This window comes from Felis catus, chromosome C2, assembly GCF_018350175.1.
Source record: "Felis catus isolate Fca126 chromosome C2, F.catus_Fca126_mat1.0, whole genome shotgun sequence".
Lineage (NCBI taxonomy): Eukaryota > Metazoa > Chordata > Mammalia > Carnivora > Felidae > Felis > Felis catus.
In genome coordinates, this window is record NC_058376.1 from 8,833,884 (window position 1) to 8,852,255 (window position 18,372).

The following is an 18,372-nucleotide window of genomic DNA, read 5'->3' on the forward strand; positions in this document are numbered from 1 at the left end:
ATTCCTAAAACCTACCCATAATCATCTAAACTGGATACAATAAAGCCAGTTTATCCCAAATATTTTATATTAGGATGCCAAGGGCAGCTCTGATGCGGCTTAGATACAGAGACCAAACAAACACGGGCATAGAATTGTTTTTTGCTTCTCTATGACCCATGGTGATAGTCCACATTATCAATCCAAGCTGAAATCCTAGACGCTTAGTCACAACATGCCTTGCTTCGGTCTAGCTCCCCCTCCAATCTGTTGCTCTTAATTAGCTGCCTGAAATGATCCCGTGGAGGGTGGGGGGAGGAGGATAGCGGGGGGGGGGGCGGGCTATAAAGTAAGGCTCTGCTTGGCGGTGGGGGACCAGGCAGGCTGGAGATGGCCCGTAAGCTGTAAGCTCCGGGAACAGAGGCCCTGCTCCTAGCACTTGGGGCCACAGCACCTCCAGCATCGGGGCCTCAGATGGTTCTGAGATCAGGGTGTCCCATGCTGAGAGGGAAGCCAGCGGTCACGGTTTGCCGAGGCTGCTTTGGGGTGGAAATTCTAGTTCCGTGAATCTGCTACCCAGAAAAGTAGGTGGCCTGCCTGGTTCCTCTGGGAGGCAAGGGAACCTTGGCCTGGAGCATAATTTCTATTTCCGTTTTGAATTGTAAGAGCTGATGATGTCAGATGCCAAAAATCCCTATGGTGACTGAATGGGGTTCCCCCAAACAATGTGTTCCACGTCCTGGCCCCCGAAACCGATGAATGTGACCGTATTTGGGAAAAGGGATCTCTGCAGGTGTAATTAAGTCAAGGATCTCAAGATAGACGAGGTCGTCCTGGAACAGGGTGGGCCCTGCCTCCAACGACCCCTCCCCATAAGAGACCAAAGAGGAGACACACACACGCACAGGAGGGAAAGTGGAGGCACAGACTGGTGAGCTGGGACTGCAAGCCAAGGACTCCAGCAGAAGCTGGCAGAGGCAGGAAGGATCCTCCTGCAGAGCTTTCTGAGGAAGCCCGGCCCTGCTGACCCCTTCACTTCGGACTTCCGGTCTCCAGAACCCTGGGAGAGTACATTTCCGCTGTTTTAAGCCTCCCAGTTTGTAGTATTTCGTTAGAGCAGCGCCAGGAGACAAAACCACCCTCCACAGAAACACTGGTGAGGTTGATCCCCTCCTCCTGCTATGTCCCCTCTGCCAGCTCGGACCTGCAGTGGGTGACCCTGATGGAAAGCCGTGCGCTCCTCTAGGGAGTCCGCACGTCTGGCTGGCAGAACGACACGGAACGCACCGCGAAGAGAGAAGCACTTTGAGGAAGAACGCCCACAAGGGCCACCTTGTGGGATGTGTCCAAAGTGACCTTGACCACGGATGATGGGCAGAGCTTGACCCGTCTGGCAACACCGAGAAGGTCCAGCCCACACCTCTATGTCCACAACTGCTTCCGGGTCAGGACAACGTGGAGATCACGCGGTGCTTTCTCCCATGATTTACCACTCCCCTGCTCCTGGCTCCCTCTCAAGGTGTAGGCTTCCCCACACATCCACCTGCAAGCCAACACCTCCTCTGCCTCCAGACCCTGCTTGCAAGACAGCATCTAAAGGGATCTGAGCATGAATTAAACGCGATCACCCGTTTCCAGTCCAGAGGCAAGGCCAGCAGCAGAGGCTGGCGCCCCCCTGACATGTAATTGCCACAGTGGATTGGAGACTTGCAAGTTTGTCTTCCGTTTCGAGACCTTTGTGCCCTGTTCCACAGCGATGCCACAGAATGGTTGCACACCAGTGTCCCATGGACTGCGTAAGCTCATGGGTGGGTTCTGTTGGTGGCTCAGTGCTGTTTTACTGGGAATGCCTCTGGATGGTCACGTGTTAGCCATTCCCTACTGCCCTACAGATGCCCATTCACACATTCATGCTACATGCCTGGCCCCATAAGCACTTGAGTTTGTGACTCTCGTGTGCCACTTCATTTGTTTTAAGTTTATTTATTTTGAGAGACAGAGGCAGAGAGAACGAACGGGGGAGTTGCAGAGAAAGAGAGAGAGACAGAATCCCAAGCAGGCTCTGCACTGTCAGCACAGAGCCTGATGCGGGGCTTGAACTCACGAACTGTGAGATCATGACCTGAGCCGGACCCAAGAGTCGGACGCTTAACTGACTGAGCCACCCAGGTGCCCTTAAATTTTTTTTAAGTTTATTTACTTATTTTGAGGGAGAAAGCCAGAGAGAACAAATGGGGGGAGGGGCAGAGAGACAGGGAGAGACAGAATCCCAAGCAGGCTCTGCACCGTCAGTGTGGAGCCAGATGCGGGGCTCGAACCCACGAACCTCGAGATTGTGACCTGAGCTGAGATCAAAAACCGGATGCTTAACCAACTGAGCCACCCAGGTGCCCCCTGTGCACCATTTAGGGTGTGTTCTCTATGGGTGTCTACCAGATGTCCTGGAATTTTGTTATGACAGTTTTCCCTGAACTCTGTAGACCACATATTCAGGCTTAGAAGCCTTTGCGTGAGATTGAAAGTGTTATGACAGTTGGACTTGGCCTGCACTCTCTGTGATCTGGACTTGGCCCACTCTGTCCAGGGGCCCCAGGTGGGGAGCTGGGTGCAATTCTCCACCATCTTGGACATCATGGTTCTTCCAAACTGCTGTGTCTTCCAGTAATCTGCCTGGTGTCCCTCAACAGATCTTCAAGTTCGGCGATATCAATCCCTTCCCAACTGTGCATCACCCCCTCCCCACCCCCAGGACCTGCAGGTCAAGAGAATACAGACCTCTACTGGCTCCCCTCCACGCAAGAAAAAGTCACCCAAACACCTGACAAAGACAGGAGGGAGACAGCAAGGGCAGACCCTAGCTCAGGGCCCCCATTGCCCTGAGGCCACATGAGTGTCATGCCTGCACCAGGGCCCACACTTAGCTGAGCTGTGGGGGCCTTCCCTCGGCCACCACAGGACAGTGGGCAGGGCACAGGGTTGGAGGGGGGCTCAAATATGCTCCCTAGAGGATCCGTGTTCATTTTCTCTACAGAAGCTTCCGGGGAAAGCCCTGGCACGGTCTGACTCGCATGGCTCATCTGGGAAGGCCCAGGCCCACAGTGACACGAGGTGTCCGGGCCATGCCAGCCCCTGTCCTGCTGACCCCTTGGAAGCCCATGCTCCCCGAAGACTGCCCTGCACAGCCCTGCTTCTCCTCATGAAGCTGACTTTCTGGAAGGTGTTGAATTCTCTTTCGTTAGGGGCTATGCTTTCTTTGGACCCTGTGGATCCCTGCACTGGGTTAAGATAATATTTTGAACAATGTGTGAAAACAATTTGGCTGACTGTGGTCATCCAGAGCCACCACCGCCTGATGTCCAACTCTGCTGCTGGCAGAGCCCTTCGCCCCATCTCCAGGGAGTCCTGGGGTTGGGACGCTGGTGTGGAGAAAATCTGGCCTTGGAGAATCGGACAGCGACCTCCCTGGGTATTGGTAGATGTTTCTTGCGCTCAGTGACCTCATCAACTGCGAAGGAAGATGCGTCTGTATGTCTCCTTGTAAGAGGGGGCCAGCCGCCCGCCCCCTGACCCGTGGTCTTGGAATCCTGAGGGTCACCGTGGCCCCTGGCCCCCTCCAGCCATGTGCAGCTATGGGGGATGGGGAGGAAGTGGGAGAGGCCACTCTGCATGCCTGTGCTCCTGGGACAGCCACTAGGCCAGCTCCAGCGGTGACTGAATTGAAGGACTTGAGCCCCCAGCTTGGCAGGGGCCACCGTGCGGATCTGGGATCCAGGTTGGGATCCCAGGCGGGAGGGCGGGAGGGCGGGAGGCTTGGGCTAGGTTCCTGAGCCCTGCGTTACTGAAGCACCAGGAGACAGGACCGAAAAGCCACATTTCCAAATGACGCGTCCTGCCTTCACAGACCTCCCACCTGCCCTCCCCAAGCCAGCCTGCCCAGCTGGGCCTACTACCTGGGTAAGGACACAGAGCTATTAAAGAAAGTCCCTGTCACGGGCTGACCTGTGTTCCACCCAGATTCGTACGTTGCAGCCCCGACCCTCAGGACCTCAGAATGTCCCTGCATTTGGAGATGGGGTCTTTAAAGAGGGGGACCCTAATCCAATATGGCTGGTGTCCCTGTCACAGAAAGAGATGAGAAGGCAGACACACACAGAGGGCCTCACGCATGTGAGGACACAGCAAGGAGATGCCCACCTACAGAGGCAGAGGCCTCAGGAGAAAGCGGTCCTGCTGATAACTTGACCTCAGATTTCAGCCTCCAGAGCTGTTAGGAAACCAGTTTCTGTAGTTTAGGCCCCTCAGCCTGTGTTATTTTGTTACAGTGGCCTGAGCAGATCAATATAGACCCCATAAGAATGTGAACAGCATGAGGTGAAAGCATTGTCCAGAAATAAGAACCTAGGGCCCTTGGGCTGGGCTGGGAGGAGCTGGACACACCCTCCTGAAGGGATGTGGCAGCAGCTGACATCATGGCAGTAGTGAAAACAGAACTGGAAAGGGGGGCGGTGCTTAGCTCCCCCCCGCCCCCCCGCTGCCCATGGGGCAGGAGTTTGGGGACAGAGGACACTCCAATGGACCAACAGGGACCCTGAGCAGTGAGGGCAACAGGGTCCCCCCAGAGGGGCGCCTGCTGGCTCAGTTGGTGGAGAGTGCAACTCTTGATCTCAGGGTGGTGAGTTCAAGTCCTACATTGGGTGTGGAGGTGACTTAAAAATAAAATCTTAAAAAAAAAAAAGCCCCCCACCCCACAAGAGAAAGGCGACTAAGGTGTGCAAAGCAAGGACAAGATGACCAACTAGGCTTGGCTGGGGGGTGAGGAGCACCTTACAGAGGGATGGCTGGATGGAGAACTCTTCACAAAGCCTGGAGACCAATGAGGGGAGGAGGCTGAGGAGACACGGTAAAGAGGCGGACCTTCGCTCTGGCCGATGTCTCCTCACGTCCCTCCCCTCACCATGGATTGCACCCAGGAACTTCTGATGGCCCCATCTCCCTCCTGAGGCCTTTCTTTGGCAGAGCTCACTCTAACAGATGAGGGGGGACAGGGAGATTAACACCCCTAAGAGCAGCCTTCAGCTCATGACAGGCAGGAGCAGGAGTCTTAATACCTCAGCTCACTCCCCTTGACTGAGTCCCAGTCAGACAAGCCCGTCTTGTGGCTCCTTCCCTTCCATGGCTTATTCCTCTCTCTCCCCAACCCGTGTTTCAGTTACTGTCCCAACAAACTACTGTACTTGAACCCCAGGCTCGAGGTCAGCTTCTGGATTTGGCCCCTCTGGCCCCAGTTCTGTGCCTGGAAAGGAGATGAAGCCCCAGGGACCACACAACAGAGAGATTTCAAAACTTCCCCAGCTCCGCACCAATAAAGACTCTGCTTCCAAAAATCATGCTCTGTTTTGTTGAATATCGCCCCTTTCTTCATCTGAAAGACCCAGCTTTGGAGGGGAAAGTCATGTCCAGGTTAATGTCATGGCTTCCCTGAGAGGGACACCCAAGTGAGGTTCTAATCCTGGAGCCAAGGTGTGAGCTCTAGAAGACTAATTCCCACCCCCATCTGTGGGCAAGGGCCTCTCCCTGTCAGCTCTCCTCTAGTTTACATCTGGAAAAGTTGACAGAAGTGAGTCAGGGACAGATGCAAGGCTCATGGTGGATCCCAAGGCCACCCCCCCCCCCCATCACCTCCAGCCTGGCTGGGATATGCTCTCTGCCTCCTGCCCCTGGGGTGGTTTCTCCACCATAGTGAAGGTCACCGCACCATAGCAATCGTTGTCAATATTGCTATTATTTATTTTCTTTGATTTACTAATTCGAGCCCATTTGAAAAAACAAAAACAAGAACACGTGCTTCCTCTGGTTTCTAAATGCTTCTGCCTTTTCTGTGTGTCTCCGGGAAGCCTGTGTATGCCTTCCCTTTCAGGGTTCTCTTGGATAATTGAAATGTCTGGAAATGCTAAATTCCAGGTGAGCTGAGGCAAATTTATCATGCAAATTGCAGTGGACCTCTCAGATACACTCCCTCTGCAGGCCGGGTGAGCTCGGGGAAGATCAGGGCTCCTGATGAAGCGAAGACGGGCCGTGCCTCCAAGGCTCAGAGCCATCACGTGGTGGGAACCGCTCAAGGCCTGAGAGCCCAACAAACCCGGGCTCTGGTCCTGTCTGACTCAGCTGCTGCCCGCCCACAGGTCTCCACCCGTGAGGCTCACCGCTCATCTGGGAAATGGACACAGGGCCAGCCCCGCGCCCCGAACTGGATACGTGAGGGGCACCTGGGTGGCTCAGTCCATTAAGTATCCAACTCTTGACTTTGGCTCAGGTCACGATCTCTCGGTTTGTGGGTTCGAGCCACACATAGGGCTCTGCGCTGACAGTGTGGAGCCTGCTTGGGATTCTCTCTCTCTCTCCCCCTCTCTCTCTTTCTGCCCCTCCCCTGCTTGCTCTCTATCTCTCAAAATAAATACAAAATAAAGGTTAAAAACACACAAAAAACAATGGATACGTGAAAAGCTTCCGTTCTGTGTTGGGGACACAGGAGCCCTGTGCTGGTCATCGCTGTGGCCTTCGTTACACTTCCCAAACACAAACTGTATTTATTTCTCCCAGGTGGTGGCAGGGCGGAAATCCCTGATCCTCTGTTAGCCAGGTAGTTCGAGAGAGAGAGAGAGGATATGGGATTTAAAACGAAGACTTTCAATTCCCTAAGTTTTCATTCTCTGTGCTTAGAGGCCTAATTCCTCCCAATGGAGCCCCACTTGGAAGAGGATCCCTTCCTGCAGGTAATTTGGGGGCTTGCTTCCAGCTCCCTTGCTGGATATCGGGGCTCCTGCCATGCTCCTGCCTCCACGGAAAGGGGCGGGGGACCCCCGGGGCTGGGGTTTTCGGAGCAATCACCTGCCCTCTCCACCCAGAGGGCCCTGCAGAGCTGGCTGCTCCGGCCATCTGCACCCCATTAGCAAGCACCCCTGAGTCCAGGCATGGAGGGCTGGACGTGAGGTATCCCGCCCCGTGTCAGTTATTTGCTGCCTTGATTTGGATTCTAGAAGAAAAGTGTCACTTCTTTGAACATTTCAGTGACTAGAGCCCCACCCCCCTCCCCGTCCAGATGTTCACCAAACCTTCTGCACTGGCCAATCGAATACTGATTGTTCATTCTTTCCATGCTGACTTCTCCCATCCTGGGAACCTGTGGTCTCCCCTGAGCCTCCCAGCCAGGTGGTGGACAGTGGTCGGGGGCCGGGTCCTGGCTGCTTTGGCTCCAGACTCTCCAGCCTCTCACTGTGTGACCTCAGGCAAGTGGCTTAACCTCTCTGAACCTCAGCATCCTCAGTAGGAATAGGAGGATCATGAACAGGAGAATCTCCTTCACTGGGTTAGTAACATCTTTAATCACCTAAGCCGGTGCCCCACAGGAGCAAGGGCTCTGTACGTGTTGGTGCTTCTGCTGTTGCGCTTTGTGTAAACGTGTCCAGATGTCCTAGAGAAATCTAGGTTCCAAATACACCCACCATCTCGAATCAGCAACTTGTGCACCATCCCACACCTGCCAGAGTTTCACTGGAAGGTAAGCCTGGATGCTTGAGAACTGACCAGTAGCTGTGCTAAATGGAGGGGTGGATGGGGTCAGTCTGAGGTTTAGAATTCATGTGTGCACAACGGAGGACTATTGTACCAAACAAGGGTGGGCTTCCCGCCCCGCTTCTGGCCACCCCCTCCCTGGCCAGCCCCGGCCCCCGGCCCCGCACGGTGAGCGAGGTACTCACGGAGGTGGTGCGCGTAGCGGAGGTGGAACACGTCACAGCCGTGCACGTGATGGTAGAGGGTCTTCTCGATCAGGTCCTGCGGCTCATACCCGGTCAGCTCGGTCACCCTGGGGGAGGACAGTGGCTCCGTGTGTTACCCTGTTCTGTAGGTTGCCTTTCATTTAAACTAATATTGGTTTTGCCAACTAATCAAGTGCTAAAAGGCTCAGGGTGGGGGGTGATGTTGGTTTTGGAAACCGAGAATGATCTTTTTTTACAAGGAGAAAGGCTTTGAACGCTAGCCCAGTGCAGGATGTAGCACTATTCATGGGCAGGAATGTTCTTCTGAAACTGCTGGCTAGAAGAACGTTTGGGGTGGCTTCAAATGTTTTCCTTTTTCAGGGTGAAGCTTGTCTGGGGGCGCTTAAGAGTGAACTCTGATGGGAGAAAGAACTACCTTCCAGTGGCTTCTGGGTCACAGTCCAGTGGGAACCTTTTTTAAAATTATTATCGTGGGGGCGCCTGGGTGGCTCCGTCCGACTTCGGCTCAGGTCACGATCTCACAGTTCGTGGGTTCAAGCCCCGCCTCGGGCTCTGTGCTGACAGCTCGGAGCCTGGAGCCTGCTTCGGATTCTGTGTCTCCCTCTCTCTCTGTCCCTCCCCCACTCACACTTTGTCTGTCTCTCTCAAAAATAAACATTTAAATTTTTTAAAAAAATTATTATTGTGGAAAAATATGCATTACACAACCTTTGCCACTTTGACCATTTTTATGTCTACACGTAGTGGCAATAACTACAACCACGATGTTCTTCAGAACTCCCCATTGCCCCCCGCCCCTCCCCCCACAACAGGTAACCTCCCTCTCCCTCTGTCTCTAGGAATCTGTCGATTCTAGATATCTCGGATGAGTGGAACCACCTGGTAGATGTCCCTTTGTGTCTGGCTTCTCTCACTTGGCATCCTGATTTCAAGGGTCACCCACGTTGTGGTGTGGGACAGAATGCCGTTCGTTTCTATGGCTCGATGATGTTCTATTTTATGTAGATACGTTTTGTTTGTCTGTCCGTCCGCCGATGGACGCTTGGGCTGCTCCCACGTCCTGGCTATTGTGTGTGTGAGCCTTTTTATCTCCCACTGGCCCCTGCGACCTGGCACAACGGTCTCACGAGGTTCTGGTCGGGCGGGAGCATCTGCAGAAGAACTGGAGACATTAGCGCGTCCGATCAACGGAGGCTCGTGCAGCGTCCAAAAACCAGTACGACAACACCCGAAGATACTGTGGCTGCGGGGTAAATCATAACGTTCGCTGGCAGAAGGGCAACACGTGCCCGGTGCCCCCGTGCCATCACCGCCTCTCTGTTCTCATCAGGCCCCAGGAATACTGACTTCCCACCTCCGCTCTTTGAGGAAAAGTGGCTCCCAGCGTCCGAGACCGCATCATCCGTGGCGTCTGGATCACTCCATCCGCAGGTGGAAATTGCACGTGGCAGTGGTGTCACTTCCCGGGGCCCCGGGCAACCGACCCGGTGACTATGCCCTTGGAAGAGGTGGCCGAAAAGCCTTGGTGACAGATATTGAAGAACAGATGAAAGAGAAGGACAGGAAGCTTTTCCAGAGGAAGGGAGGTCCTGGTGAGAAGTCAGTCCCGAGGGGGCAGAGGTGGGGCCTGAGGACGGCCCGGACCAGGGGGGTCCTGCTGGCTTGTCTCTGAAATGTCAGTTGCGAACTCAACGGGGGAACTCGACCTCACTTTCGTTCCGTAACGCGCTCCCCTTTCTGTCGAGTTCTGCGCGGGCTCCGGGTCGTAAATCTCGGAGAGCCTCATATTTCCCTGGAACCGCTCACTATTTGGTGTACACATTTCCATGGTGTTCCTCCAGGGCGGGAAGGAGACGGGGCTGGAGGTCGGTGGAAAGGGAACCTGTGCAGGCCTTTCCGGGCTCGGGGACTTATCTAAGGGCCATCTAGAACTTCAGGCCCCATCGGAGTCTAACAGTGCGGCAGGAAAACTGAGACCTGGCTTCCCCACCCCACCCCACCCCCCCAAGAAAAAGAAAACCAGGCGTCTCTACGGTGTGGGGACGAAAGAGGCTTCCCAGACCCTTTGAAAGTAAAGTTACAGAACAACAGCCCCGAACGTGTAAATGAATCAGAAACACATGTATTAAGTTTCTCATCAAAGCGCACACTGGCTTTAAAAATTAAAGGGAAAGAGAAGGGTCTGGCAGCATGCCCTCCTGGTTTTTTCCAAGCCTCCAGTGTCTGAAGACCTGTCAGAGGGATTTGCCAAACCCCAAACATGGCTGGGTTCACCCATCCTTAGCAAAAGCACCAGCTACAGTTTCAAAGTGAAATACCACAAAACCCCTCTGAACCAAATTTCAGGTTATGCTGAGTTCAGTTGTGTCTGGGATTACACTGGGTGGGGGGCCAAGTGGCCACCCCCACCGCTGCAGGCCCCCCACCCAGGACCCTGTGACTTCAGGGCTGCTGGGCTTCAGGCCAACCCGTCGCCGTGGCTTCTGGGCTTTGGATGGAGGAGCTGACATCTCCCACCCTGCTGGGCCATTCTGCTGCCCTCTGTCCCTGACCCCCAGCGGCCCCTCAGAGACCGAACTGCAACAGACTGGAGGCCAGAGCGAGTTCGAGGAATTCTAGCTCGTCTCTGAGCCCTTGAAACGTCTACACGACAGGAGTTCAGGAGATCTGTTAGAAGCTTCCTGGTACGTAGCTGGGAGAACAGCAGGGGACTTCTGTAGAAACAGTTTCCTGTTTCCTTCAGGAGCAGTCTGGCCTCTGAGCTACCTTCGAACACCCTCTTCTGCAAAGCCCTCCATTTGTCCTTTGTGTTTCAAAGCTGTGTGCTTCAAACAATTTGAGAAGATCTGAAATCTCTCCTCTGGGGAGACCTCTCTCTTTCCTCTTCTAGAGAATTCACCAGGCCTCAGAGGCTTTTCCTAGAATCGTCAAGGAAAAACTAGGAGACAGAGGTAACAAGGGGGAACCTGGTCGTATCCTCCCAAGTTTCTAAAGTAATGAGCTCAGACGGCCACAATTCCTTTCCGTTCACTTTTAGAAGTGGCCCCTGAATCCAGAAAGAACTCCTTCTCATGCTGCCACCATGGGCCCAGACAGTCCACGGGCCCGGGGCCCCTCTGGTGGCAGGTGCCTCTGTCTTCGATGCAGTAGGGCAGCATTTGTCAGTCCGGCCAGCCCCAAGGTGCTGGCCTCCCTCCCGCAAAGAGTTTTGGGTACTCTTTGCTTGGAGTTTCTGGGAGCCCGATGGCAAGCCTGTCAGGCCAACCCTTGTCATTTCTCTACCTTTGAAGGGCTCTGAGGTTCACTAACGATAAACTAGGCTACTTTGTGTCTTTGTCTCCCGCCCCTAACCAGGTATGTTTGGTTTTCTCCCATAACTGGTTAAAATGGTCAATTTTATGTCATGTATATTTTGCCAGAATAAAAAGGTGGGAAAAATCAATAAATATTAGCAAAATTTTATACTTATATTTACACATATGTGTGTATATACGTATATACATGTACACACACCCACACATATATACCTCTTTTCTCCCAGACAGCTTGGCCACACACACCGAAAGGCAAAAGTGGGGTCTCTGAACATTTGTTCCTTCCTGTACAGCTGAGGACTCTAAAGGACTAGGTGCATCAGCTTTTTACTTTTGCTTGCTTGTTTGTTTGTTTTTTTAGTGTTTATTTATTTTTGAGAGAGAGTCAGTGCAAGCAGGGGAGGGGCAGAGAGAGGCAGACACAGAGTCTAAAGCAGGCTCCAGTCTCCGACCCATCAGCACAAAGCCTGACACGGGGCTCAAATTCACAAACTGTGAGATCATGACTTGAGACAAAGTCGGATGCTTAACCAACTGAGCCACCCAAGTGCTTCCAGGCTTTACTTTCACGAATGCTTCACATCTATTATCAAATTTCATCTTTCCTAACAGCCTGTGGGTAGCCGAGTGGGCAGGGCGAGGCTGACCTTTTTACGGATAAGAAAATGGTAGGCGGAAGGGGCGCCTGGGTGGCTCAGTCGGATAAGCGCCCGACTTCCGCTCAGGTCGTGGTCTCACGTCTCGTGAGTTCAAGCCCCGCACTGGCCTCTGTGCTGACAGGTCAGAGCCTGGAGCCTGCTTCAGATTCTGTCTCCCTCTCTCTCTGTTCCTCCCTCGCTCGTGCTCTGTCTCTCTCTCTCTCTCTCTCTCTCTCAAAAATAAATAAACATTAAAAAAATAAAAAAGAAATAAAAAAAGAAAATGGTAGGTGGAGGAAGTCCCAAGGGCCTGGGGCCACGTGAAGCCGGCAAGCCCTCCTGGGGGACAGGCCACGGCTTCTCCAGCACACACCTCCCCTGTGTGGCCAGCTTCGGCAGGCCAAGCGAAACAACAAATTAGTGCTTTTGCCTCATTCGCTCTCCCTTCTCTCTCTGACAAGAGATCCTCAGATGGGTGGACATTCTCAGGGAGGAGGGGAAGGTAGGTTGGGACAGACAGTTCAGGGGCCACTGTACCTTCGCCCTCACTGCCAGCCAGAGGTGTCCTCCCAGCCCAGATAGGGCACCCACTGAGCTTGTAGTCACAGCTTTTCCCGGCGAAGGCCACCTGTCTGCTCTCAGCCTCAGCTCTGTGGCCATCAGAGCTCCGATGGCTTCCCACCAGCTCACTGCAAAATCTTTTCTTTGCCTTAAGGTCCCACCTACTTGACGGACACACAAGGCAGAATCCTGACATCGCAGGCCTTCGACAAAGGCTAACTTGTGTCCACAGCACATATTTCCAGCTCCAACTCCAGTGAGATGATGAAAATATAAATAAATAATATACAACAGGTACCCAGCACCTGGAGAAGCTGGCTATCAATTCTTTCAATTCCTGACTTGGTTCCACTAAATACCCTTCTAACTCACATTCTTTTTTTTTTTTAATTAATTAATTAATTTATTTATTTATTTATTTTGGAGGGGAGGGGCAGAGAGAGGGAGAGAGAGAATCCCAAACTGGCTCTGGGCTTACGGCCCAGAGCGCAGGGCTCAGACTCACGGAACTATGAGATCATGACCTGAGCCCAAGTCAAGAGTCGGACGTTTAACCAACTAAGCCACCCAGGCGTCCCCTAACTCCCATTCTTAGTACGGCTTATTTCCTCGTTTCATTTTGGCTTAACAACTCAGCGTTCAGGCCAGTTTCCACCGTCAGTATCTTCTGGAATTCTGCAGCAGCAGCAGGTGCCAAACTCACCTGGAATCCAGGAAGATCAGCTTCAGGTCAAGGCTGGCCCTGAACATGAACATGTTACTGTGCAGCTTGATCTCTGTGATGGCACTGGGTGGCAGCGACTGGCCCACGGCCACCAGCCCCACGATCTGGTAGCACGAGTCGTACAGGGACACGTCCAGCATATACTGCCTGATCTTCAGGTAGCCGCTGCAGTGGATGACCTGGCAAAGCAGAGGGCAGGGTCAGCCCAGGGGTTAGACCGGTACCCACTCCTCCCGGCTCTGAGCCTGCTGGCTCTCTTGGGCACGCTGGACTCTCCCCGGCCCAGCCTCTACGGAGCTGGTGTGACCCCACAAAGGTCACACCAACGTGCTGACGACACCCAACTCATTGCTCAGAAGACACGAAGTGATGCTTCTTCCTCAGGAAACAGTAGTGCAATCAAATGTAAGGTCGTCTTATCCAATTGACTCTGCCCCAGTAACTCCCCGAGTTGAGACTCTAATATGTAATGGATTGATACCTAATTAACTCATCACCAAACCCACTATTAGGTAGCAAACAAAGGCACCATGGGAAGCTAACCTCTGGTTCCAAGACACTCACTTTACGTTCTTCGTCCCCCAATGGGACTGGATTTGACATCTGTCAACTTGACATTTATATCACTTGACAAGCTATACCATTCCAGTACGTTAAGAATTCATTCAGTAGAGGGGCGCCTGGGTGGCTCAGTCGGTTAGGCGTCTGACTTCAGCTCAGGTCACGATCTCACAGTCCGTGGGTTCGAGCCCCGGGTCGGGCTCTGTGCTGATAGCTCAGAGCCTGGAGCCTGCTTCCGATTCTGTGTCTCCCTCTCTCTCTGCCCCTCCCCCGTTCATGCTCTGTCTCTCTCTGTCCCCAAAATAAACAAACGTTAAATAAAAAATTTAAAGAATTCATTCAGTAGGATCAAAAAAGCCTTCCTCTTAATGTGTTTTTATTTACTTTATTTATAGGTCAAGATTTTATTCCCTTATGATAAGCAAAAAGCCAGAGAAGCTATATAGAAACCTCTGGTTGTTATAGTCAAAAAACACAAAAAAACACAAAAAACAAACCATGCAGGAGAGAGGGTATAGTGTTCCAAATGTCAAACAGGAACATTTGTGCAACCTTCAGCCTCCATATTGGAAGCATTTATAGAAGTTAGGATCAGTAAAATCTCGAAAGGATCATGACAGCAGTGATGAACAGCTAAAATCTTCAGCTCTCTTCCTCCAGGACTGCTGAACGCATTCAGTCCTTGGGGCTGCAACAGATCTTGAAATCCTTCTGGTCTATTGTCCCGTTTTACTGAGGAGGATATTGAGGACAAGACAGGCGATGTGTTTTGCTTACGATCAGACGGTTAATAAGTGGCAGAAACAATTCAAGACCCAAGTCTGTTGGGTACAGGACAGCGCGGGGTGGGGGGCTCCCCACAACCCTGGTCGAAACAGGCCTCGAGTTTGGGTCAGCAAACAAAAAAATGCATCCCCCAAACTATAAAAGAGAGTGGGGTAAAGTCAAAGGGAAGAAGAGCTCAGTGTGGAGTTCAAAGGAGAGGGCTGAGGAGATGCTGAAGGGGAAGCAGCCCCTGGGGTGGGGAGGAGCTCAGGAGGGGTGTTCCAGAAAGAGAATAAGCTTCAGAGGCACAAAGCTGTCCCCTTTCTCTCCCCCACCCTTTTCTAACATGCAAATGCTCCTGCACAAAGGCCCCCATCCCCTCCATCTCCGGAGCCACGGGCTTAGCACCTCTCTCCTCTGAGGAGGGAGAAACAGTAACTTCAGACGCCAGGGAGGAATCAAAAGCTTGGAAGGGGACGCTCAGTGCACGCTTCCCCCTACCGGCCCTTCCGTCTGGGGGTGCTGATTCTGGCGCTGCCCGTGGGCTCTTCGGGGGACCTGCTCCTGGATTCCAGAACTTGCCAGAGCAGGCGGCCACATCTGCCGGAGAAATGCAGCCTGAAGGGGCTCTGACCCCCGGCCTGCGGGCCTCTGCCCGTCTTCTCCCTTCCTTGCTTGCGTCCCTGAGGATCATAAAATGGGGCCAACAGTACTCCCCCAGAGGGCTGCTATGACTGTTAATTAAATTAAGTAGACGTGGGGCACCTTGGGGGCTCTGTTGGTTAAGCATCTGACTTTGGCTCAGGTCATGAGCTCACAGTTTGTGGGTTCGAGCCTCTCGTCAGGCTCTGTGCTGACAGCTCGGAGCCTGGGGCCTGATTCGGGTTCCATGTCTCCCTCTCTCTCTGCCCCTCCCACACTTGCACTCTCTCTATCAAAAAACTGTTTTTTTTAGTTAAGTAGATGAGATGCTGCTGCTGAAGCCTCGCTGCTCCTCAGAACAGGTCTATCATTAGTCGAGCACATCACAGTCGTCACCACTGGACTTGGCGAAACATTCCGAGGGGAGAGGCGACATGTCCGGGCTCTGAACGCTCACTGCCGCCCCCAGGGTGTGGATCCTCAGCGGCCTCTGGGGGCCGCCGACCCGTGTGAAACACCAAGTGCACGTGCCAGGGTGACATTCTACCCTTCGCCACGCTTATTCGTGGTCTCAGATGACGAAACCCAGTCCTCCTGGAGTTTCCTTGTACGACACCAGCTCCCCTACCTGCTGCATGAGCAGCGTCACTAGAAAGTTGTCTCATGTTTGGGTCCCTGTGCCTTCCGTCTGCAGGTTTTCTTGAGTAGCAAGCAAAATACAAACCGGTGAAGACCCTCTGCCCCTTCCTTCAGACCCTCTGTCCCCTCCTTCAGACCCTCCTCTGCCCCCTCCTTCAGACCCTCTGCCCCTTCCTTCAGACCGTCTGCCCTTTCCTTCAGACCCTCCTCTGCCCCCTCCTTCAGACCCTCCTCTGCCCCCTCCTTCAGACCCTCCTCTGCCTCCTCCTTCAGACCCTCCTCTGCTCCCTCCTTCAGACCCTCTTCTGCCCCCTCCTTTAGACCCTCTGCCCCCTCCTTCAGACCCTCTGTCCCCTCCTTCAGACCCTCCTCTGCCCCCTCCTTCAGACCCTCCTCTGTTCTCTCCTTCAGACCCTCTTCTGCCCCCTCCTTCAGACCCTCTGCTCCCTATTCAGACCCTCCTCTGCCCCCTCCTTCAGACCCTCTGCTCCCTCCTTCAGACCCTCCTCTGCCTCCTCCTTCAGACCCTCCTCTGCTCCCTCCTTCAGACCCTCTTCTGCCCCCTCCTTTAGACCCTCTGCCCCCTCCTTCAGACCCTCCTCTGCCCCCTCCTTCAGACCCTCCTCTGCCCCCTCCTTTAGACCCTCTGCCCCCTCCTTCAGACCCTCTGCTCCCTCCTTCAGACCCTCCTCTGCCCCCTCCTTCAGACCCTCTGCCCCCTCCTTCAGACCTTCCTCTGCCTCCTCCTTCAGACCCTCTTCTGCCCCCTCCTTTAGACCCTCTGCCCCCTCCTTCAGACCCTCTGTCCCCTCCTTCAGACCCTCCTCTGCCCCCTCCTTCAGACCCTCCTCTGTTCTCTCCTTCAGACCCTCTTCTGCCCCCTCCTTCAGACCCTCTGCTCCCTATTCAGACCCTCCTCTGCCCCCTCCTTCAGACCCTCTGCTCCCTCCTTCAGACCCTCCTCTGCCCCCTCCTTCAGACCCTCCTCTGCCCCCTCCTTCAGACCCTCTGCCCCCTCCTTCAGACCCTCCTCTGCCCCCTCCTTTAGACCCTCTGCCCCCTCCTTCAGACCCTCTGCTCCCTCCTTCAGACCCTCCTCTGCCCCCTCCTTCAGACCCTCCTCTGCTCCCTCCTTCAGACCCTCTTCTGCCCCCTCCTTTAGACCCTCTGCCCCCTCCTTCAGACCCTCCTCTGCCCCCTCCTTCAGACCCTCCTCTGCCCCCTCCTTTAGACCCTCTGCCCCCTCCTTCAGACCCTCTGCTCCCTCCTTCAGACCCTCCTCTGCCCCCTCCTTCAGACCCTCCTCTGCCCCTTCCTTCAGACCCTCTGCCCCCTCCTTCAGACCTTCCTCTGCCTCCTCCTTCAGACCCTCCTCTGCTCCCTCCTTCAGACCCTCTGCTCCCTCCTTCAGACCCTCCTCTGCCCCCTCCTTCAGACCCTCCTCTGCCCCCTCCTTCAGACCCTCTGCCCCCTCCTTCAGACCCTCCTCTGCCCCCTCCTTCAGACCCTCCTCTGCCCCCTCCTTTAGACCCCCTGCCCCCTCCTTCAGACCCTCCTCTGCCCCCTCCTTCAGACCCTCTTCTGCCCCCTCCTTTAGACCCTCTGCCCCCTCCTTCAGACCCTCTGCTCCCTCCTTCAGACCCTCCTCTGCCCCCTCCTTCAGACCCTCCTCTGCCCCTTCCTTCAGACCCTCTGCCCCCTCCTTCAGACCCTCCTCTGCCTCCTCCTTCAGACCCTCCTCTGTTCTCTCCTTCAGACCCTCTTCTGCCCCCTCCTTCAGACCCTCTGCTCCCTATTCAGACCCTCCTCTGCCCCCTCCTTCAGACCCTCTGCTCCCTCCTTCAGACCCTCCTCTGCCCCCTCCTTCAGACCCTCCTCTGCCCCCTCCTTCAGACCCTCTGCCCCCTCCTTCAGACCCTCCTCTGCCCCCTCCTTTAGACCCTCTGCCCCCTCCTTCAGACCCTCTGCTCCCTCCTTCAGACCCTCCTCTGCCCCCTCCTTCAGACCCTCCTCTGCTCCCTCCTTCAGACCCTCTTCTGCCCCCTCCTTTAGACCCTCTGCCCCCTCCTTCAGACCCTCCTCTGCCCCCTCCTTCAGACCCTCCTCTGCCCCCTCCTTTAGACCCTCTGCCCCCTCCTTCAGACCCTCTGCTCCCTCCTTCAGACCCTCCTCTGCCCCCTCCTTCAGACCCTCCTCTGCCCCTTCCTTCAGACCCTCTGCCCCCTCCTTCAGACCTTCCTCTGCCTCCTCCTTCAGACCCTCCTCTGCTCCCTCCTTCAGACCCTCTGCTCCCTCCTTCAGACCCTCCTCTGCCCCCTCCTTCAGACCCTCCTCTGCCCCCTCCTTCAGACCCTCTGCCCCCTCCTTCAGACCCTCCTCTGCCCCCTCCTTCAGACCCTCCTCTGCCCCCTCCTTTAGACCCCCTGCCCCCTCCTTCAGACCCTCCTCTGCCCCCTCCTTCAGACCCTCTTCTGCCCCCTCCTTTAGACCCTCTGCCCCCTCCTTCAGACCCTCTGCTCCCTCCTTCAGACCCTCCTCTGCCCCCTCCTTCAGACCCTCCTCTGCCCCTTCCTTCAGACCCTCTGCCCCCTCCTTCAGACCCTCCTCTGCCTCCTCCTTCAGACCCTCCTCTGCTCTCTCCTTCAGACCCTCCTCTGCCCCCTCCTTCAGACCCTCTGCCCCCTCCTTCAGACCCTCCTCTGCCCCCTCCTTCAGACCCTCTGCCCCCTCCTTCAGACCCTCTGCCCCCTCCTTCAGACCCTCCTCTGCCC

At 54.7% G+C, this 18,372-nt stretch overlaps 1 protein-coding gene across 1 annotated transcript in view; it reads right to left on the reverse strand.

The window, feature by feature from the left end:
* Positions 1 to 18,372, reverse strand: part of SIM2 (SIM bHLH transcription factor 2) — a 54,930-nt gene that overhangs the window by 12,747 nt on the left and 23,811 nt on the right. The window contains exons 6-7 of the mRNA XM_023238754.2: positions 12,974 to 13,173; positions 7,737 to 7,843 (exon numbers count right to left, since the gene is read on the reverse strand). Of these exons, the coding sequence (XP_023094522.2) occupies positions 7,737 to 7,843; positions 12,974 to 13,173 (307 nt within the window). The remainder of the gene's footprint in view (positions 1 to 7,736; positions 7,844 to 12,973; positions 13,174 to 18,372) is intronic.